The following is a 24134-nucleotide window of genomic DNA, read 5'->3' on the forward strand; positions in this document are numbered from 1 at the left end:
TTACACGTTGTCACATCATTATGAATGTAATAAATCTGAACTTTGTTTTACACGTTGTCACATCATCATAAATACAATAAATCTGAACTAAGTTTCTTACACGTTATATCATCATGAATATGGCAAACCTGAGCTGTTTTACACGTTGTCACATGATTATGCATGTAATAAACCTGAACTTTGTCTTACACGTTGTCACATCATCATGGATATAGCAAACCTGAACTGTTTTACACGTTGTCACATGGTCATGAATATAGCAAACCTAAACTGTTTTACACGTTGTCACATCATCATGAATACAGTAAACTTGAACTTTGTTGTACAGGTTATCATATCATCATGAATATAGTAAACTTGAACTTTGTTTTACACGTTATCATATCATCATGAATGTAGTAAACCTGAACTTTGTTTTACACGTTATTATATCATCATGAATGTAGTAAACCTGAACTTTGTTTTACACGTTGTCACATCATCATGAATGTACTAAACCTGAACTTTGTTTTACACGTTATCACATCATCATGAATGTACTAAACCTGAACTTTGTTTTACACGTTGTCACATCATCATGAATATAGCAAACCTAAACTGTTTTACACGTTGTAACATCATCATGAATATAGTAAACTTGAACTTTGTTTTACACGTTATCATATCATCATGAATGTAGTAAACCTGAACTTTGTTTTACACGTTGTCACATCATTATGAATGTAATAAACCTGAAATTTGTCTTACACGTTGTCACATCATCATGAATACAATAAATCTGAACTAAGTTTCTTACACGTTATATCATCATGAATATGGCAAACCTCAGCTGTTTTACACGTTGTCACATCATTATGCATGTAAGAAACCTGAACTTTGCCTTACACGTTGTCACATCATCATGGATATAGCAAACCTGAACTGTTTTACACGTTGTCACATGATCTTGAATATAGCAAACCTAAACTGTTTTACACGTTGTCACATCATCATGAATGTAGTAAACTTGAACTTTGTTTTACACGTTGTCATATCATTATGAACATAACAAACCTGAACTTTGTTTTACACGTTGTCATATCATCATGAATGTAGTAAACCTGAACTTTGTTTTACACGTTGCCACTTCATTATGAATATAACAAACCCGATGCTTGGCTTTCGCGTTGTCGTATTATTATATAAATATAGTAATATTGAAATATGTCTTATATATCAGCACACCAGTACGAACATGGTTAACCTCATCTTTGTCTTACATGTATCACTCTAATATGAATATTGTAAGCCTAATTTTTTATTAGAGCTCTCTTACGTGTCTACGTATGTGATATTCTACAAGGATGACGTTAATAGGTCTGTAATTTGTCTTTCGTGTTTTCATATAAATTTTATATCCCATGACGTAACTAGAAAATTTTCCATCAAAATATTTTAAATTTCCCAAATACTAGGTACGTGAAATATGTTATTAAACTTTTTTAAACTATTAACCTTCAGATACTAGCAACACGTGTCCAGCTGATCTAAGGGAACGATATGTTTAATTGGGATTTTTAAACTCCCTAATTTTTTACAACAATTTTAAAAGGCAGGCGACTGCACCTTCTTGATAACGCCACTGCTTCTACTATAACTCATTTTGGCTTTCATCTATTCCGTGTTTTCGTGTTGAGCTTTAAACTACTTATTCATATACGTAGCTTTGTTATAAAGTTCTAGAAACAATTTCTTTTTCAAAACTAATAAATTTTAGACGTTTCGTTTTTAATGTAATTTATAATTAAACAAACAAAGATACAGTCAATTGTGCAGCTAACGTTTGTTGGGCGTCTCAGAATCAACTTGATTGTAAAGTGAATGAAAAAAAAAACACAGAAGGTTTAGTTTTCTAGTTAGTGTTTGTTTGAAGGTAATCCTGAAGCTGTAGAATGGGCTATTTGCACTCTGCCCATCACGGGTATCGAAATCCAATTTATATCGTTGTTAAGTCTGCAGACGTATTGCTATGCTACAGGGAGAATTTGGCAAGTGTTATGGTAGGAATGTTCTTTATTGGGCTACAGGGAGAATTTGGCAAGTGTTATGGTAGGAATGTTCTTTATTGGGCTACAGGGAGAATTTAGCAAGTGTTATGGTAGGAATGTTCTTTATTGGGCTACAGGGAGAATTTGGCAAGTGTTATGGTAGGAATGTTCTTTATTGGGCTACAGGGAGAATTTGGCAAGTGTTATGGTAGGAATGTTCTTTATTGGGCTACAGGAGAATTTGGCAAGTGTTATGGTAGGAATGTTCTTTATTGGGCTACAGGAGAATTTGGCAAGTGTTATGGTAGGAATGTTCTTTATTGGGCTACAGGAGAATTTGGCAAGTGTTATGGTAGGAATGTTCTTTATTGGGCTACAGGGAGAATTTGGCAAGTGTTATGGTAGGAATGTTCTTTATTGGGCTACAGGGAGAATTTGGCAAGTGTTATGGTAGGAATGTTCTTTATTGGGCTACAGGGAGAATTTGGCAAGTGTTATGGTAGGAATGTTCTTTATTGGGCTACAGGGAGAATTTGGCAAGTGTTATGGTAGGAATGTTCTTTATTGGGCTGGTAGGGAGAATTTGGCAAGTGTTATGGTAGGAATGTTCTTTATTGGGCTACAGGGAGAATTTGGCAAGTGTTATGGTAGGAATGTTCTTTATTGGGCTACAGGGAGAATTTGGCAAGTGTTATGGTAGGAATGTTCTTTATTGGGCTACAGGGAGAATTTAGCAAGTGTTATGGTAGGAATGTTCTTTATTGGGCTACAGGAGAATTTAGCAAGTGTTATGGTAGGAATGTTCTTTATTGGGCTACAGGAGAATTTGGCAAGTGTTATGGTAGGAATGTTCTTTATTGGGCTACAGGAGGCAAGTGTTATGGTAGGAATGTTCTTTATTGGGCTACAGGGAGAATTTGGCAAGTGTTATGGTAGGAATGTTCTTTATTGGCAATGTATTACCAGCACTCATTTAGTAGCTTAAGTACGCCCCCTACAATTGCGAGTGGAGGGGTGTAGACACAATCGGTTTGAATCAGCCAGAATCGTAACTACAATTATAGAGAAATAAAACGTGGGACCCAATTACGTTTATGCGAGTGGATATATTTTTTAGTTATGCCATTCTAAAAACTTCGTTCCAAGTTGCGTGATATTACTTTTGAGTAACATGTAGAGGACGTTAAAATTGCAGGGGCTCATTGATATAAAAAGGGCCGTTTTTTAACATTACAAGGCAAGACTTTTTCTCTGGGCGTTGGATGTGTTGGTGAGACTGTGGGGACTGTGGATTGCCACATAAAGGATTCAGTTGTGTCATTTAGTTGTTGTGAACATTTTTACGTCTGAAAAAAAAGCTCTTTGGGGGCATATGAGGACAGAGGCTGAAGCATGAACCCATCGAGCCCCCCCCCCGTACTTGCAACGAATATTATTTCATTTGATATTTTTTTCTTTCTACTTCCTTTTTAAATTGCTTATTTTGTTTAGAATTTTAGGGCTCAATATTTGAAATAAAAACAAGAAATGTTTTCAGTCGTCTACTTTGGGACATTAGTTAGTTTGTTTGCTTTGAATTTCGCGCAAAGCTATTCGAGGACTATCAGCACTAACCGTCTCTAACTTAACGGTCTAAGACTAGAGGGAAGGCAGCTAGTCATCACCATCTATTGCCAACTATTGGACTACTGTTTTACCAACGAATAGTGGGATTATTCAGCGCTTTATAATGTCCCAAAGCTGAAAGGGCGAGCGTGCTTGGTGTAACGGGGATTTGAACCCGCGATCATCACATTGCAAGTCAAGCTCCTCAACCACCTGACCATGTCGAGCCCACTATTTCGTAAAATGCTTGAAAATGTTTTTCTTCTCGAAGTCAAAAGTTTTATTTAGCTCCACGCTCCCAATAAAAAAATACAACCTGACTTCTTTTTTTCCTTAATTAATAACAAAGAGATTTTGTGTCCTTTTGAGCCCTTAACATCAGAGATCCGACGTCTTCGTAATCTACAGGTAAATATTTTTGTAGGCTCGGCATGGCCAGGGAGTTAAGGCTTTCGACTCGTAATCTGTGGGTCATGGGTTCGAGTCCCCATCGCACCAAACATGCTCACCCTTTCAGCTGTGGCGTCGTTATAAGGTGATAGTCAATCCAACTATTTGTTAGTAAAAGAGTTGGCGGTGGGTGGATGATTAGCTGCCTTCCCTGTAGTCTTACACTGCTAAATTAGGGGCGGCTAGCGCAAATAGCCCTCGAGTAGATTTGTGCGAATTTCAAAAAAACAAAACGAAGCAAAGAAACAATATTTTTGTATATCACAGTGCTGGAGAGACCAAAATCAAAATGCTAACCAGTTGCTCAGCGATAAATCTGAAGGCTTATAACGCTAAAAACCGGGCTTGGATACCCGTTCTGGGTCTAGAACAGATAGTCATCCCATCGTGTAGCTTTTCACTTGATAACAAACAAACAGAAACTAAATCACTGTAACAACAATTACATTGGCCAATCCTGAAGCTTTACTAAGCAGACCCTACATCGTTAAGTGTTACTGAGTTTAAGGCTAAAAATACCTCTTGTAACAATGGTACTCAAATCAGTACCATAATCAAGTGGTTTAAAATGTAAGTGATTCGTAAGTTGTGTGTTACACGTTTTTATAGGTATTATTATTACCGGTTTTAAAGAATGCGTTGTTGGAATTCATCACATAAATATTTTTTTCTTCATTCATAAATAGGAGGTTTTGTAGCACCTTGACTTCGATGACAGATGCTTCAGCATCCAACATGTGCAGTCATCGAATATGAATAATATGAACTCAAGTAATACGAATATGGTGAAATCACTTACATATGCAATAAAGATCAAAAGATTAATTCACTTTGAAATAACCTTCGGACACAAAACTACATGTCTATATACGTTTACATTACCTGGTGAGTTGATAAGGCCCACTTTTCTTCTCTCATCTTAATTTATTTTGGGAAAGATGGAATGAATTGCAAGTTTCGTGAAGAGTCAATGTTTTAACGGAACAACCCGAAGAGACACCTACCTGTAACTTTATCTCTTATCAGTTTACACGACTCCACCTCTCCGATACTGGAGAAGAGACTTCGTATTTCTTCTTGAGTCATGGTTTGGGGTAGGTAGTTTACAATCAGGTTCGTTTTGCTATCTTCGGTCATCAAGCCTGTTTGTACGGAATTGTGAATGGTGCCGTTCTGCTGTGGTGACACCACTGTTGTGTCCATACCATTCATTTGTGTCACTAAAAATAGATAAACACACATTTTAAGCGTTCCATGTATAAAAACTGGTTTCTTGCTTGTGTTTACCTGTTCCGATATTAAGGTTCAAAACAAATGAGTTGTACGCACCGTACTGTACTTACAGATACTGGGGTTCAGAAAGAATGAGTTGTACGCACCGTGCTACACTTACAGATATTGTGGTTCAAAAAGAATGAGTTGTACGCACCGTACTGTACTTACAGATATTGTGGTTCAAAAAGAATGAGTTGTACGCACCGTGCTACACTAACAGATATTGTGGTTCAAAAAGAATGAGTTGTACGCACCGTGCTACACTAACAGATATTGTGGTTCAAAAAGAATGAGTTGTACGCACCGTGCTGTACTTACAGATATTGTGGTTCAAAAAGAATGAGTTGTACGCACCGTGCTACACTTACAGATATTGTGGTTCAAAAGAATGAGTTGTACGCACCGTGCTACACTAACAGATATTGTGGTTCAAAAAGAATGAGTTGTACGCACCGTGCTACACTAACAGATATTGTGGTTCAAAAAGAATGAGTTGTACGCACCGTGCTACACTAACAGATATTGTGGTTCAAAAAGAATGAGTTGTACGCACCGTGCTACACTTACAGATATTGTGGTTCAAAAAGAATGAGTTGTACGCACCGTGCTACACTAACAGATATTGTGGTTCAAAAAGAATGAGTTGTACGCACCGTGCTACACTTACAGATATTGTGGTTCACAAAAAATGAGTTGTACGCACCGTGCTACACTAACAGATATTGTGGTTCAAAAAGAATGAGTTGTACGCACCGTGCTACACTAACAGATATTGTGGTTCAAAAAGAATGAGTTGTACGCACCGTGCTACACTTACAGATATTGTGGTTCAAAAAGAATGAGTTGTACGTACCGTGCTACACTTACAGATATTGTGGTTCAAAAGGAATGAGTTGTACGCACCGTACTGTACTTACAGATATTGTGGTTCAAAAGGAATGAGTTGTACGTACCGTGCTACACTAACAGATATTGTGGTTCAAAAAGAATGAGTTGTACGTACCGTGCTACACTAACAGATATTGTGGTTCAAAAAGAATGAGTTGTACGCACCGTGCTACACTAACAGATATTGTGGTTCAAAAAGAATGAGTTGTACGCACCGTGCTACACTTACAGATATTGTGGTTCAAAAGGAATGAGTTGTACGCACCGTGCTACACTAACAGATATTGGGGTTCAAAAGAAATGGGTTGTACGCACCGTACATGGCCTTAGAAATTAGATTAGTATAAATTAAACAATACTGATTGCTAAAAAAACGTTTTAAAATGACAATTATTAACAATTCAGTGGCAAGCTATGTTCTCAATTCTAGAATTATAGTCTTGGTTCCCTTTGTATTAGTAATATTATTATTAACATTCTTGCGTACATATTTTTGGGTTTATAATCACAAGGAAAAGGCAAATTGTTGACATTTCACTAGGATAAGAAAAATATAAATGTGATTATAATAATGAATCTGTTACACCGATAGTCAGTGTAACTTTATTTAAAAAGAAATTAAACGAACTGAAGATAAGGAGTTAAAAAAAAAACGTTTTCGAAAACTGTAAAACTTAATGTAAGCCAAGTAGAAACCTTCAAATTCATATAAACTGTTAACTTCAAAACGTCATAAAGTAAAGAAAAGGTTTTTTTGCTATATAATAGAAAGAAAAAAGATTTTGTAAATTTAATTGTTCCATAATCAAAATAGGAATTATTAATATTAAAAGGATTTTTATTATTCTAATGCTAAAATGTAATTTTTATAACATTTCTTTTTACGGAATATTAATTATACGTTGGGAAAGTAATTAGTTTTAGAATAAGAGCTAAGTGTCACAGTACTGGAGAAATATATTTTTATTTTACATATGCTAATAGAGATATATCTCTTAATAAGTTAAAAATAATAGTTTGTAATTTGTTGTTCCGAAGTTGAGATTATGAGCATTTGATTACAGAAAGCTTGTTTGTTTTGAAATTTCGTACAAAGCAACTCGAGAGCTATCTGTGCTAGCCGTCCCTAATTAAGCAGTGTAAGACTAGAGGGAAGGCAGCTAGTCATCACCACCCACCGTCAACTCTTGGGCTACTCATTTACCAACGAATAGTGGGATTGACCGTCACATTATACGCCCCCACGGTTGGGAGGGCGAGCACGTTTAGCGCGACGTAGGCGCGAACCCGCGCCCATCGTATTACGAATCACACGCCCTTAAGCGTTTGGCCATGCCAGGTTACAGAAAGCTTCTCCATTGTCAATGCTAATACAACTAACATCAACTTGCTTTCTGTTGTCATTAAATTAATAGTTTCAGATTCTCAGATTATTTATATTTTAAAAACGCATGTTTTTATACTTATATTTAAGCCTTTCGTTCTAATGTTTTTCTCTTAATATTACAAAAACATACGTCTGTCGCATGTTTCATTATTACTTCTTAAGTCTCTAAACTTTTCAAATAAACCAAGAGGACAGCAAAAATACTAGAAAGATGGTTTAACCCACGCATTTTCTATTTGAAGCAATAATTTTGTAAGTGGAACGTTTCATAAATTTTCGAAATCAGCTAAGTATAGAAAACAGTTTGGAAAATGGCTTTAAATTCTAAACTTAGAAGAAAATAATATTTCTGAAATTTAAACATGTTTGTATAAGATTTCATAAACTAAAAGAACTCTATGGATAAAGATAAAGAGACAAGAGCTTAAGATTAAGAGTGTTAATTTTAATAGATGGGTAACAGTATGTTAACTTCTTAGCCAACAGCCCCTCGGTTTTTTTAACTGTGGGATTAACGCAGTTTTCTACCAAGTTCTTAGTTTATTAACATCTGGATATAACATTCTGGAATATAGTAGGAATATTCCTAGGTGTTTTGTGTCTGTGTATGTGTGTCAATATATGTATACATATACAACCCTATTTCAAAGGCGGCAACGTTCATAACGTAACAGAATAAATTATGATTAGTTTTTAGGTAAATAAAATTGTGTTGGATTTGTGTTTTTCGTATAGTAAAAGCTCCCTCTACAATTTAGTTTTTCTAGAAAATGGAAAAATAAATGCAACTTTGCGCATTTTATGGATTAATTGAGAACTATAGTGCCCTTTCTACGTAGAGGGCATTATAATGTAACAGTCAATTTCATTATATGTTATAAAGAACAGCTCAAGAAATGGTAGTAAGTGGTGTTAACTACGTGCCTTCCCTTTAATTTGCCCTCCAATGTCATAGCGCTATGTATCCGCACTAACACCGCTAGAAATCGGGTTTCGATACCCGCGGTGGGCAGAGCACAGATAGCCCATTGTGTAGCTTTGTGTTTGATTCTAAACAAACAAATAAAACGCTTTAGTTTATTTTTCATATCCAACAAAACATACAAACGAACACAAAAATATTGGTTTGGTTTGAATTTCGTGCAAAGCTACACGTGGGCTATCTGCGCTAGCCGTACCTAATTTAGCAGTGTAAGACTAGAGGGAAGGTAGCTAGTCATCATCATCCACCGCCAACTCTTTGGGTACGCTTTTACCAAGAAATAGTTGGATTGACCGTCACATTATATAACGTTCCCAAGTTGGTGTCACAGGGATTCGGAACCCGCGACCCTAGGATTACGAGTCGAGTGCCTTAACCACCTGGCCATGCCGAGCCGAAAAATATTGAAGCCAACTGTTCAAGGTATGGAACTGAGTTCATTACGATAACCGTGTAACAAAACACGGAAAAATACGGATTGCTTGATGTATAATACGTAAAATGAACAGTGTGTGATGTAACTTACTGAAAACCATTGTGTCAAGGCCATAAATTATTCTATCGGCGTAGCAAAGTATACAAGCTGTAGCATTTCTACTATTATGCTTCTTTGCTATATTAATATAATAAAAATATTTCGAACTATTAATCAGTATACGCCGGATATGTTTATAGATTAGAAAGGAAACTGGAAAGAAAATTCATTGACTGTATGTAGTAATAGCGATGTTTTTCAGACACATTGGTTTAAAAATGTTCAAATACGGTGAAGAAGTCATTCGGGTACGCGTATTTTGCTTTGGATATGTTCGTAAGTACGGTGTTACGACTTCTTATTTCAAAATATTTCCACAAAATGATTACAAAATGATAAACATTGACTCGATTAGGCTGTGAAATGTCACCTTTGCACATAATTTATTCGTTTGTTTGTTTTTATAGGTTTAACTAAACTGCAGGATAGGTATATGTGCAAAGTTGTTCTTAATTTAAAACTGATAGCCTAGAAAGAAGGCAGCCGGTCGATAGCACCCACCGTTAACTATTGGCCTGTTCTTGTCTGATTGAACAGTAAACTTTAACTTTCATTCTTAATGTGAGTCATGGATCTCGATTTATCAGCTGGAAAAAGTTGCTGGCGCAGATCATTCGAAAATCCAATGGACCAAAACAAGGAAAAGTACGAGTCTCAACTAATTTGATTAAATCATCTGAAAAAATACGTCCATGAAACTACTTAAAAATATGAACGAGATTTGAAAAAAATTCTTAAACGCCATCAAACAATTAGTTACGTTTTCACTTTTACATTTAACGTGATTTTGCGAGTCAATTCAAAACAGCACCTAGTGGATTTGTTTAAAAACATATCATTATGGATGTATCATACATGACTGAAGCAATGCAAGCTCGAAGATATTTCAATATAAACTTTGTAGTAAATGAGTTTTCAGGATTACAACGCTTAAAAGCGGGTTTCAATACTCACGGTAGACAAAACACAAATAACGTTTTTGTAGCTATGCGCTTAAAAACGACCAAAGTAAATAAGAAAGAATATTTTGATGTAATTTTAAACAGCAACTTCATAAATATCGCGTAGACCCAGTAAGGCCAAATGGTAAGGGTCGTTATATGTGTCCATCAATCCGACTATTCGTTAGTAAAAGAGTAGCCCAAGGATTGGCGGTGGGTGCGGATGACTAGCTGCCTTCCCTTTAGTCTTATACTGCTAAATTAGAGACGGCTAGCACAAATAGCTCTAGTGTAACTTCGCGAGAAATTAAAAAACAACAACAACCAACCAAATAAACATAAATGTCGCAGGAGGTGTGTTAATTAATTGTTTATCAGAAACAGAGAGGGATATAACCTAGCTTGGTAGTAAAGTCATATAGCTGGTTTATCCAAATATACAATCCATATGATTGTAACGAATTTCAATCTGGACTATCAGCAATCAGAGGCACAGAGTTTCCGAGTGGCCGCCCATCTTCCCAGCAACAGTCAGACTCACTAATTATTAGATCTATCTAGCTTTTCAGATCAAATTTTGAATTTAGAGATCCTATTGTTCATCTTCTGATCAGGCTACTAACAATAATAATATTGCGCTTGTCAGTACCAAACCTATTTATGAACGCCGCCACGGTATCTTTGGGCTTCATTGACGAGTTTGTCTCAACGAGGGCTGTTAAAAAGTCCATCGATTAATCACATCCATACCAGCAACCCATACTGCAAGTCAAACATTTCGGGACCTTGAATATGTGAGTAATCAAAACAATAATGAGGATTATGGATGACGTAGTAAAGTCCCTGTCATGGTCAGCGGGGCTTGTAGATATATATATATATACTGAAAATCTACTAGGATTGTCCTGAGAAATAACTGGAACGAACAACGATGACCAACAAGAAGCAATCATTAACGGTGGAGTTTCTGATGGTGATGTAGCAATCAATAGCTCGTTCAATGTCTCTACAAAGCGGAAACTGGGAATTATAATTGTGAACTCTCATCTTATCCTACATCACATACAAGTTTCATCCGAATCGGATGTACCGTGAAATATTTACTTCCGATCTCTGTTTCAGAGTGAGATAGTGTGTAAATCTATCAATAATTATTAAGAAGTTCATGTGGTACGCGGGTCTTCTGATTTATATATATCAGCCCATGTTTGGTAATTTCAAATAAAAAAACCCAGAACGCGCACTTACAAACCCAGCAGTAAAATTATTATAGACAGAACCCCACTGGGATGTTTTGAAATTTCAAGCTGTAAAACAATTGGAATAAATAACTTCACTAGAGCGGGAGCATCTTGGCAAAAGGGGTGGCTGTCTATTCCACTTTGGTTTAATCGACAGTTGCTGCCATGCGTTCTGAGTATAACACTCTTTCACGTGTGTGATATGTTCAAATACTTTTGATTATGTAACACCTATATCACAATTATCCATTAGAAGCCATGAAGCAAATAACAACAACATGACTTGATGCAACCTCATCCACTTAATGTTTTCTTCTTTTAGGCCTTCTTGTACTGTTCACATTTGGTTGAGCATTAGTTTAATGAGTGATGAGAACATAAAAAATTAATCAAAACAATATTGACATTTTCTTTTGAGTAAGACTGACCTGTTACCATTCACATACAGTAGAAGTTACAAGAAGATCTCTTGTAACTTTGTTTGTTGAACCAAAACAATCAGTTCGTGTTGTCATGTTCACGGTCTTCAGCTCCATATCAAATAGACAAAGATACTGTTTTGTGAGTCAGGTATGTTATATAGGTGCTTGAACAGTATCTCCTGTGAGTCATGTATGTTATACAGATGCTTGAACAGTATCTCCTTGAGTCACGTATGCTGTACAGGTACTTGAACATTATCTCCTGTGAGTCACATATGTTATACAGGTACTTGACCATTATCTCCTGTGAGTTACATATGTTATACAGGTGCTTGAGTATTATAACAAATAGTGAGACTGAACGTCACATTCTAACCCCCACACGGATGAAAAGGTGAGCATGTTTGGTCTGACGGGGGTTTTCGAACCCGTGACTCTCAAATTACGAGTCGAGTGCTCTGACCATCAGGTCATGTCGAGCACGAAGGAAAGACCCTAGAAATACCAATAAACAAAATGATCTGTTCTAAAGGAATTGTAGTTAGAGATAAAAGTAAGGAAGAAGGAACCTTGAAATAATACTAATTAAAGTAGTTCTTCTAAAGGAATTCTGTATAGAGGCAAAAGTTATGAAGGAAGGAACCTTGAAATAATACTAATTAAAATAGTCCTTCGAAAGGAATTCTGTACAGAGACAAAATTTAAGAAGAAAGGAACCTTGAAATAATAAGAGCAGTGTATAAAAAATCATAAGGTAGCTAAAATGATTTTGTACTGTCTTATCACTAAAAGCCCGTACTAGGTCAGCAAAAACTGAAGAGAATAGAATTATTAACAGTCTTGTTGTGACGTAATAGTATACGCACAACTATCAAATAATTGGTATCAGTGTTTTGCACACAAGTAAATCGAACAATTATGGAACAGTATATAAAATAATTCTCCAACAAACCCAGTCTCGTAAACTGTGTCAATTATGATTAATTGTAACAATTACGTAAGAAATAAAATGATTATAAAATGCCAACTTTATGAATAGGCCAATAATTAAAGAATATTAAAAAGTATACATATAATAAGCAGCGCACTGGTAGCGAAAGATCTTAGCGCTCTTGAAAACGCCAAAATATATGAAAAATGTTGATTTGTTTTTCTATAAAATCTATAGAGATGCAAGATGTGATTAGAATAACTGCAAGAAACTGTGTAGTGCATCCATATAATGACAAAGTGTTGTCGAGGCACTGGCAGTACAGTTATCATGATGGGGAAACCATCACCGTTGGATCGTATATATCTAAGTTACTACATACGTCAAATTTCAAGGAATCGCGATCACTATGGAAGTAGTGCTGTTTACAAGCTGATAACTTTGACTTTGTTAATGACGTCAGAAAACGTCGTGGCTTCATTAACGCATATAACATAACTGTTTTTTACCTTTCTTTTTTTGTATCAGAAAAAGAGGACCTTTAATGCATTTTGTGAACGAAAACACGCACTAACTGTACAAGCTTGTAAAAGTATTTAAGAATGAGCGAATGTGCGTGCTTGTATAAAGAAAGAAATGGCCTGTATAGCGTGTCCCACAGTAGGACGTCATATGTGATTAGGGTTTAGTGAAACATTAAAACCTAGGAACGGGTGATGCTGAAATCCAGAAAGTCATGTCTCTCCAGAGGAAATATGGGACATTAGTAGACAGTGAACGGCTTGCTGACGTTACTGTTGGCATGGCAACTCAATTCCAAACACTACTAGAAGCTTCATCGATTCCATCAGAACACAATTGGCTAACAGCACGAGTTACACTAACCGGTTGTCAGCCAGCTTCATTTCACTTGGATTCTCTCAAACTGGAGTCACTCAGATCCGTAGCCGGGGGAAATGTCTGTTTTAATAACCAAAAACGTTCTATATTAAGATTTAAGCAGAGGAAATTTCAAACCTGTTTCTGAAAGAAGGGAAAAGTCTGGTACCCTCCACACCAAAAGAAGTCCGATCACAAAATTATTACACCTATCTTGACATGGAGTGATTCCTATACGTTGTTTTTGATAACGTGTACATTGTGAGTGACAATATAAATAACGAAATAGGCTTCAACAGGTTTTAAGGACGTATTATCCATTAACATACCTTAAACTCTGTGACACAAAGAAATAAAGTAAAATTACATATTTTTATGCTTTCCTTTATTATTTTATATTCTTCTCATGTGTGCGTGTATTAGTCTTTGTCTTATAGCAAAGCCACATTGGGCTGTCTGCTGATCCCACGAAAGGAATCGAATCCCTGATTATTCGTTGGTAAAAGAGTAGCCCAAGAGTTGGCGGTGGATGGTGATGACTAACTACCTTTCCTCTAGTCTTACACTACTAAATTAGGGACGACTAGCGTAGATAGCCCCTCGAGTAGTTTTGCGCGAAATTTAAAACAATATTTTTATAAACATATACCTCAGCAAATTTGTTGTATTTAATTTTTGTTAAATAAATAAATAAAAAGGATTCTCTTCGTTGTAATTAAATATTCCTCAAACATTTATGGTTTTATACGTACCTTGTGAGCTAAAGGTCCAAATCGAGGCACATTTCAAAATCTGTTGTGGTACCAAAACAAACGAAAACAAATCTATTTTCTCCAATCATTATTTACCAATATATATATATATGCGTCTCCATTTTCTAAGAACAACAACTGAATGGTGTTTTTTACTTTGAAAAAAGAAAGACGATATTCAGTATATATATATGTGTTGAAAACGAATGCGAATGTACCAAGATACAGCGGTAAGTCTACGGATTTATAACGTTAAAATGAGGGGTTCAGTTCCTCTCAGCGGACTCAGCAGATAGCCCAATGTGGCTTTGCTATTAGAAACATACACCAAGTATTAAACATAAACTGTGGAAATGTTGAGATAGTTTTATAAAAATCATGCGACATTGATACCATTAGGCATCTCGTTCTCTCAAATGCTGACAACACACTATTTCGAGTACAAAGATGACGACCAAAATAAGTTTCATGTACAGTAGCACTTATTAAAAAAAATCATTCTAGCTTTTTACTAAAAACAATAGAAATATAGTGAACTGGTTGAGAAATTTAATATCTTATAAATAGCTCTGAAACAACAATATTGTGTTTTCAGATTAAACGAGGTCCTTTAAATTAGCACAACTCGAGATTATATTCTTGGAATTATGGCCGAAAATATCATTTTCAAAAGAGTACCTCACAGATCTATGATTTCTCATAACATTTAAATACTTCTGATCAGAGAAAGGTTCAAATAATTAACGATTTTTTTTAACCATAGTAACTTCATGGTTTCAGTTAAAATGACGCGTAACTAGTACGTTTCATATTCACCAGAGCATTTACCGCGTTTAAGTGGTGGCTCCCGCCTCCCGATTCAGTGGGGCCTAACTTCTGGTTTTAAAGGAAAAAAAAAGTGTTTTTTTTTCAATAATAGTCTTTGCGAGTGGATTGATTAACCAGGGTAATTATGTCCTGGACGTAACAGCTAATTTTTCTAGTAACATCTTAGGATAATTTTTCTAGTAACAACTCAGGATAATTCTGTCGTCGATTAACAGCTAATTTTTCTAGTAACAACTCAGAATAATTCTGTCGTCGATTAACAGCTAATTTTTCTAGTAACAACTCAGGATAATTTTTCTAGTAATAACTCAGGATAATTCTGTCGTCGATTAACAGCTAATTTTTCTAGTAACAACTCAGAATAATTCTGTCGTCGATTAACAGCTAATTTTTCTAGTAACAACTCAAGATAATTTTGTTGTCGATTAACAGCTAAATTTTCAAGTAACAACTCAGGATAATTCTGTAGTGGATTATCAACTAACGTTTCTAGTAACAACCCAGGATAATTCTGTAGTGGATTATCAACTAACGTTTCTAGTAACAACCCAGGATAATTCTGTTGTGGATTATCAATTTACGTTTCTAGTAACAACCCAGGATAATTCTGTAGTGGATTATCAACTAACGTTTCTAGTAACAACCCAGGATAATTCTGTTGTGGATTATCAACTAACGTTTCTAGTAACAACCCAGGATAATTCTGTTGTGGATTATCAACTAACGTTTCTAGTAACAACCCAGGATAATTCTGTTGTGGATTATCAATTTACGTTTCTAGTAACAACCCAGGATAATTCTGTAGTGGATTATCAACTAACGTTTCTAGTAACAACCCAGGATAATTCTGTTGTGGATTATCAACTAACGTTTCTAGTAACAACCCAGGATAATTCTGTTGTGGATTATCAACTAACGTTTCTAGTAACAACCCAGGATAATTCTGTCTTGGCGGACAAAGAATATAAATGACTACAATGGTATATACACGCCTAAAGCCTTTACAAACATACAAATCATATACTGATGAATATTGATTTCCAAGATACGTAAAGTCAATTACTGTATTAAAAAACAAGATATAAAAATTAAACTTTGAATTTTTTGTTCATTTATTAACTAATCATTTTACCATTTACAGAAATACCGTTGAAGTAGTAGAGGATTTTATCCGCTGGTTAAGTTTGAAAGAAAGCTGGAGATATATATATATATATATATTAATTTAAGAAAGCAAAGCATAATCCAAATAGGTGGCGTGTTGAGCATACAAGGTCTACTTAAGAAAGTACCCAAACATGCACTTCACAAATACTTGCAGTCTGATAATCTAAATATAAAATAGTACACGCACACATTAGGCAGAAATATTTAATGTTTGATTTTTAATTTTGCGCAATGTTTCACGAGGCCTATTTGCGCTGGCCATCCCTAATTTAGCAGTGTAAAACTAGAGAGAAGCAACTAGTTATCACCACCCACCGCAAACTCTTGGGCTACTTTTTACCAAGGAGTAGTGGGATTGACCATCACATTACAACGCCTTCACGGCTGAAAGCGCAAGCATGTTTGGCTTGACGGGGCTTTAACCACCTGGCCATACTGGGCCTAACATTTAGTGATCTAATATATTTAACTTTAAGTTAAGTGTTTGAAAAGTAACGTAGACTAATAAAAAAATCGTTTTCACACGAAAGTGTTATATAATATATTTCACACTAATAAAGCGACAAAGTGAATTATTATCAATAATAAATTCTTACAAGTTTTTAATAGCAATGTGAAAATTAAAGTTTAAATTTCATTACTTAGTAGCCGCGTGCAAAAAACAGATAAAATAAGAGTCTCTATGTATAAAATAATTTACTCACTATTTTCTTCTTTCACTTCAAGAAGTTTCGTTACTCACGCAAAATGGAAAAAAAAAAAAATTTTAATAAAAATAAATAATTACTGTTATTGATAGAAATAGTTATAAAGCACTGCTGAGCTGTACTTTACGAAGGCAATATTCCTGGTTTCAAATGAACGCTAGTTTTTCTCTAACTATTACTGCCAACGTCAAAACAGAATGACGTTACAGACGCTCCAACTGCCTGCTTCACACCAAAAGTTAGAAGCGACAGCTGCTATGTCCGCCAGATGGTTTAGGGTTGGTCCCTCGACAGAAACAGCTATCAGCTGACATTCCCTCCCCCCTTTTTTACCCCTGAATATCACCCAATAATCTCTTCTCGTAGTCAATAGCAAAGACTTCTAGTATAGCAGAGCAGAGTGTAGTGTCTTTCACACTTCCCGAAACTATTGTTAGGCCTGATTAGTGTTAACGTTGTGCGCGTTTCTTTTTGATTATCGCCAGATCGTGACAGGGCGCTCGCTATTCAATGTTTCACGGGACTTGAAGCAATGAGAGACGAAAATGCAGGGCCCCAAAAAATTACGATTATATCTTTATTTTGAAGCGGAAGTTAAGCCCGCATACATCTAACCCATGCCGGAAGCTAGATAAACGATGAAGTTTAGTGTAATATGTCTAGATAATTTAAATTACAAACGCATCGAAACATTCTTACGAAAAAGAAAGTATTTTTTGTGGTTGCGCTAATGTTTACAAAACTAACAATGAACTGAAAGGGGCAGTCTTGGTTTCAATTTAGTGTCAAAATTACTGTGAACACATGAATCTTTCTTACATAATTTTAACACTTTTTACTTTAACTTAATTCAACTAATAAGTATATTTATTTTTTGAAACGCTATTTCTCAGTTTATATATATCTACAGGGTGGCCCGTAAGTCCCTACCCATTTATATGTTATTATGTAAAATTTAATTACGCATGTATTATAAATTTGTTTCTTTTTTTTCAGAGAAATATGACCGATGTAAGCCCATTTACACTTGAAGAGCGTATTGTGACAAGTACGTGGGTACATGAGCGCAAGAATACTGGTGACACCCTGGATAAAATAACTGGATACATAAGATATATGGATGGGTAGGAAGTTACGGGCCACCCTGTATATATATATATATATATATGAATATTACAAATGTTTGGAGACGGGTTATAAGGTAATAATTACGACATAACACATTCAAACCGTCTATAAACTTTTTTTTCATGAACAAAAAAGTGGGTTTCTCGTCATAAAATATATATATTGTTCGAAGAGTAAACTTGAATACCGTTTGATTCTAACATTTGTCCTGCCAATCGCGCAGGTGTTCTAAACAGCTGTATCAGCACTTGAAAGTAAACTAACCGTAAACATCTGCAGTCAGTGTTAAACACGAGTGTTAGCGCACTAGCGAACATTTCGAAATATTAAGTTAGAAACTTAAACAGAAGGAATTTTGAGTGGTAAAAGAGTGATGTCGTGCGTATGACGTAACAGTAATGATGCAACTGTTAACTAAGGGTTTGGTTTGTTTTGAATTTCGGACAAAGCTACTCGAGGACTATCTACGCTAGCCGTCCCTAATTTAGCAGTGCAAGACTCTTGGGCTACTCTTTTATTAACGAATGGTAGGATTGACCGTCACATTACAACGCCTTCAAGGCTGAAAGGGCCAGCATGTTTGGTGCGACTGTGATTCGAACCCGCGACCCTCAGATGAGAAGTAGAGTGCCTTAATCAACTCTATCATGCCGGATCTCAGGGAATCGACCCCTAAATTTCAGCATTATAAGTCATAGTGGGACATAAATTCTCCAAACATAAATTAAAAGACAATCAGCATTGACCTATCACTAGAGGAAAGATGGCGAATTATCATTACTCATCGCCAACTATTGGACTGCTCTTTTACGAACAAATAGTGGGATTAACTGTTACATTATGAAGTTCCCACGGCTGAGAGAAGAAGCATATATGGTGGGACGGGGATTCGAATCTGCGACCCACAAACTTCGAGTCGAGCACCGTCACCTCTAGGCCTAGATATTGGAAGAAGAGCAGCTAGAGGGTGGGCACCAACTTCAAACTTGTGGGTTACTATTGCTTAATAACGTTAGAAATCGCGTTTCGATACCCGTGGTGGGTAGAATACAGATAACCTATTGTGTATAACTTCAAACAGATGTCGCTGAAGTGAAGTAGTTGGATTTTATAAATGATTTACAGATACCTAACAAAGATATATTATATACTTCATCTAATCGAACTCTGGATGATGTTGTTTTTGGAATTTCGCACAAAGCTACTCGAGGGCTATCTGTGCTAGCCGTCCCTAACTTAGTAGTGGAAGACTAGAGGGAACGCAGCTAGTCATCACCACCCACCGCCAACTCTTGGGCTACTCTTTTACCAACGAATAGTGGGATTGACCGTCACATTATAACGCCCCCACGGCTGGGAGGGCGAGCATATTTGGGGCGACGCGGGCGCGAACCCGCGGATTAGGAGTCGCACGCCTTACGCGCTAGGCCATGCCAAGCCCTAATTCTGGACGAAACAAAAATATATTTTATATATCATCTAATCAAACTCTGGACGAAACAAAAATATATTATATACTTCATCTAATCGAATTCTGGACGAAACAAAATTATATTATATACATCATCTAATCGAACTCAGGACGAAACAAAATTATATTACATGTATATACATCATTTAATCGAACTCTAGACGTAACAAAAGTAGACTATGTAGATCTTTAATAGAACCCTCGGAACAATTGTCTATAAGAGGAACTACATGTCAATATTTACACAGATCAGAACTATAGGAGGCTAATTTTGAGGCTTAAAAATAATAAGATAAACATGGATCTAAACTTACAAGAAGGTAGGGGTACTGCTCGGTCTATTTGTGACAGTGGGCCCCTCTTCCAATATATGATTCAAAATTTACGGAATCAGATAACCTACAGATAACTAAGGTTCAATGAAGGTCGTCACCCGGTTGAAAGCTCCAAGTCTCTTTAGAACAATGTGTGTTTCAACGTACACATGTCACTGCTTTTACTGTTATACTGTGTTTCATTCATGTCTCTTTTTTGTAGTGGAACCTTTACTTCGGTATTATTTCAGCAAGCAATACATTGTTTGACAAACATCACACTACAATCTACAACCGTGGATTTGCTATGCTAGACTGCCGCATCAACTCACACAAATACAGCTGTCTATCCAGTTTTAGCGGTATCTTTGGTTTAACAACGTGTAAGTAAGCCATACATTGTTTGTCTGTAGAACCACACCGCAGTCTACTTCCGTCGGTTTGCTATGCTCGACCGTCGTCTTATTAACCCATACCGTACAGATGTTTATCCAGTTTTAATGGTATCTTTGGTTTATCAATGTGTCAGTAAGCACTACATTGTTTGTCTATAGAACCACACCGCAGTTTACCTCCGTCGGTTTGCTATGCTCGACCGTCGTCTCATTAACCCATACCATACAGATGTTTATCCAGTTTTAATGGTATCTTTGGTTTATCAACGTGTCAGTAAGCAATACATTGTTTGTCTATAGAACCACACCGCAGCCTACCTGTGTTGGTTTTCTATGTCAAACACAAGATATACGAAAAACTTTAGAAAACAAAGTAGCTGTAAAATCATCTTTATTTTTCATGATCCAGAAAAGAAAATTGAAAAAGTTTTTCAATGAGGTAGAAAGCTTGCATCATTGTTTTGGGTTTAAGTACAAAGGAACATACACCGTGATATTTGTGCTAAATACAGACGTCGAAGCCAACAAACATACCCCTTACCACACGATGAACCTCCAACTCCATTGCTTTGAAAATTCTTTATCGAAGCGACGTTTATTTCAACCGTCCTATAACAGTAACCCAAGCTTTACGTCCAAAGTTTCTTGCTTAATTGTGAAGGCATAGTTTTAATCATTCGGAAACTATTTCTAAATTATGCGAAGTTATTCGAAAGTTATGTAACAAAGGATACGTCAGTGAAAATCTGTATTGAATAGAAAAACAAGAAGAAACAAAGAACATCGCAACGTTTTAATTAAACAAGCGTGTGATAATTTACATTTACGAGCATTCGCAGTTGCCAGTTACCTTCAATTACCTTTAAACAGTGAACTCGTCGAAATTGACCTGCACTCTGTAAGAGCTACCATATAGACCACAATGCATGTGCTTTACTGACAACAACGTGTGTAATAATGAGTTAGAACAAAGAAACGTGTACTGAATCTATATCTATCTTCTAAAATCTGCACACACATTGAAAACTAGGTACGCTATTGTCGTGTAAATTATTGCTAAATATAGTTTCATTAACATAAAAATTTATAACTGTTTTTAATGCAATTTATATGAAAGTTTTAATATGCTCAAGACAGCAGACTATTAGAAAGACAACGGTTTATGCGGTGAATTACGTAATATACTCGCGAATTTTGCTGGAAGTTCTGGTACCAATCTTCACTTGTTCTTGGGTTTAATATGAACTTTCATTTTTTGCACTAATTAAAAGAAAATCCACTTCAGATCCGGGTTTTGCACAAACAGTAGGCCAAGTACAGCCTGGCTGCTTCAAAAACTAGACGTTAACTTATATTCTTCGATATTATTTTATACAAACGTATATTTTAAGAGTCATAAACGGACGAAAAACGTGTATTTTTTGTCCCAATTTTTTCTTACATTGGCTAAAATAACAACAATTTAATCAACTAACACGTTTACCTTCTAAAAGAATGTTATGCTTGTAGCAATAAGCATTTTTAACGTGAAAAAGCTTATATTTATGATAACGTGTGAGATTAAAGCGTTCTAGCACAATGGCATTTCGATATGTATCGATACTTACTGTAGCAGAATTTAGAGATATCACCGTTCTCAATAGACACATTTAAACTTATTGTTTAAGTCAGAAACCAAATTCATGTTTGTTACATGTGACTCATGAGCTATGCATTTGCATAGAGTGATAAGTACAATGTAGTTTTATTTAACTGCTTTACGTGTAACTTAACTATATGTTCCTCTCATAAAGTTGAGTCAATATTATCCTGTTAAACCCTGCTTGTAATAGAAATTTAACAGTCTATATTCTCAAAATATAAAAGTGTTGTTTCTTTAGTATTTTTTAAAAATAAAACAGTGCACCCTTTTCTGGTAATTAGTGAGGCTCATCAGCGAATGTGTGCATTGTTTTATACAAAAAATATCGATAAGTGAAAGACGTTTTTTAAACATTTTCAGACGATAGATCGTTAAATGTATATTACTTGGCGAGGTTTACTCTTAGAAAAGCAATGTATAAATTGGAATTCGATATCTTCAGGTTGTTACCAATAACAGTTAATTTGAAATTTCCTTTTCCTTTCCTAGTTTTCGTTTATAATTTACTGCGCCTTTTCTCTTTGGTGCGACTATATCTCCACTCTCGAGTTTCGAGTATACTATTTGTCATTTCTGTGGGCTGTTTCGAATCAGATCAAATTCGTGGAAGGAATTTAGGTTTAAAAATCATTCGAGTCTCAAAAAAAGATTTTGGGTCTCGAAAGACAACGCAGAGTAGTCAGAAACTTTTATTTTTCCTAAGTTTCAAAACTTCTAAATGTTTTTATGTCATTCTTTACTGGTTGAGTCCACAAGTTGCACCACATCGGATATTTTATGTTTTTATCTGTTAAAACGCTTAGAATAAATCACCTAAGCTAAACTAAGAAATAACATTCTCATTGAAAAAAAACCCAATGCTGAGTTTTAAAATCAGCTCACATTCAACATAACCAAGCAACAATCAAATTAGTATTCAACATTACATAAGTTAGATTATAAAATCTAACTCGCATAAAACACATTCAAGCTAAACTATAAAATTACAATCGTATTCAACATACGTAAGATAAATAAGACTTCAGTTTACCTTCTCATGTTTCTTATTTTATTAACCTAATATACCGACAAAACTTAACCTTATTTTTTCATACGTTATTCTTACGTATTTATTCAACCATTTATTTTCCCGAAGAATCTTATTTACACGATTCTTCATGACAGAGGAAGATCTTTACACAATTGATCGCTTGCTAAGCCTATTTCACAAAAGTGCATAAACCAAAAGCCATTTCCTAAACAACCACTGCAGTGTGCGAGTGGCAGCATAAGATTAATTTAGCGTTTTTATAAAGACTTTATAGACCCCTCTTTCTTAAATAATTACTTTTCTTCCACGTTCCTTGGTTGATTGTCCGTAAAATGAACTGCATTAATTCATGCCTGTAAGAGCAGAGTGTAACCTATTTTCCAATACAGTAACAAACAAAAGTAAAAGAATCACACAGTAGAAACTATCTGTATGACAATTGTATTTTGCAGTTGTGTAGTCCACGTATTATGAACCAATCGAAAATGCTCAATTTTCTTTTGTCTAAACAAAGAAAACTTCTCTATATATGTAAAAACGGCTCGTTTGGGTTGAGAAAATATTTTACGTAGAGGAGCAAACAACGTTTCGACCTTCTTCGGTCATCGTCAGGTTCACAAAGAAAGAGGTAACTGACCAGAAGCTGACCACATGTTTGAAAAGGGGTTGCGTAACTGAGCGTCGGAATGTAGAGGGCGTGCTTAGATGTTTGAATATATAATTTTTACTGTATACAGTAAAATAATTAAAAACTAGCCCAGATTTTTGCAGCCATCTTGCATTGTTAGGTGCAAAGATATATGAAATACTCCCACCTCCTCAGTTACCACCATCATCACAAACACACACATTTATGTGTGGTAATCTAGTATGACAATAATAATGTGTACAAATGCCACAAAATAAATGACGAAATGAATGAATATTTTTCTGTGTGTGCGATCCGTTACCTGCATATGACTTATACCGCTCTGATAATGTTGATAATAGTAAACAAACCCTAATGTATTCCAGTTTGAGTAACCACGGTTTTGAAGTACTATTAAACTTTTGTAAAACGTAAACAAGAGTCAATGTATTATTACTGCACTTGAATGAAGCCACTTAGTGTTGTAGGTTTTAAGAAACAAAACCATT

The 24134-nt window shown here is 35.6% G+C and overlaps 1 protein-coding gene across 5 annotated transcripts in view; it reads right to left on the reverse strand.

Annotated features, from left to right (window-relative positions):
• The window catches only part of LOC143241919 (ELAV-like protein 4), a 64250-nt gene that overhangs the window by 35868 nt on the left and 4248 nt on the right, over positions 1-24134 (reverse strand). For 4 of the 5 annotated variants that reach the window (XM_076485258.1, XM_076485243.1, XM_076485251.1 and 1 more), the window contains exons 1-2: positions 17015-17485; positions 5087-5302 (exon numbers count right to left, since the gene is read on the reverse strand). In XM_076485258.1, the coding sequence (XP_076341373.1) occupies positions 5087-5302; position 17015 (217 nt within the window). In that variant the 5' untranslated portion in view covers positions 17016-17485. Of the gene's footprint in view, positions 1-5086; positions 5303-17014; positions 17486-24134 lie in introns of those variants that run through there. The other variant, XM_076485237.1, reaches the window with a different exon arrangement.

This window comes from Tachypleus tridentatus, chromosome 2 (assembly GCF_004210375.1).
Source record: "Tachypleus tridentatus isolate NWPU-2018 chromosome 2, ASM421037v1, whole genome shotgun sequence".
Lineage (NCBI taxonomy): Eukaryota > Metazoa > Arthropoda > Merostomata > Xiphosura > Limulidae > Tachypleus > Tachypleus tridentatus.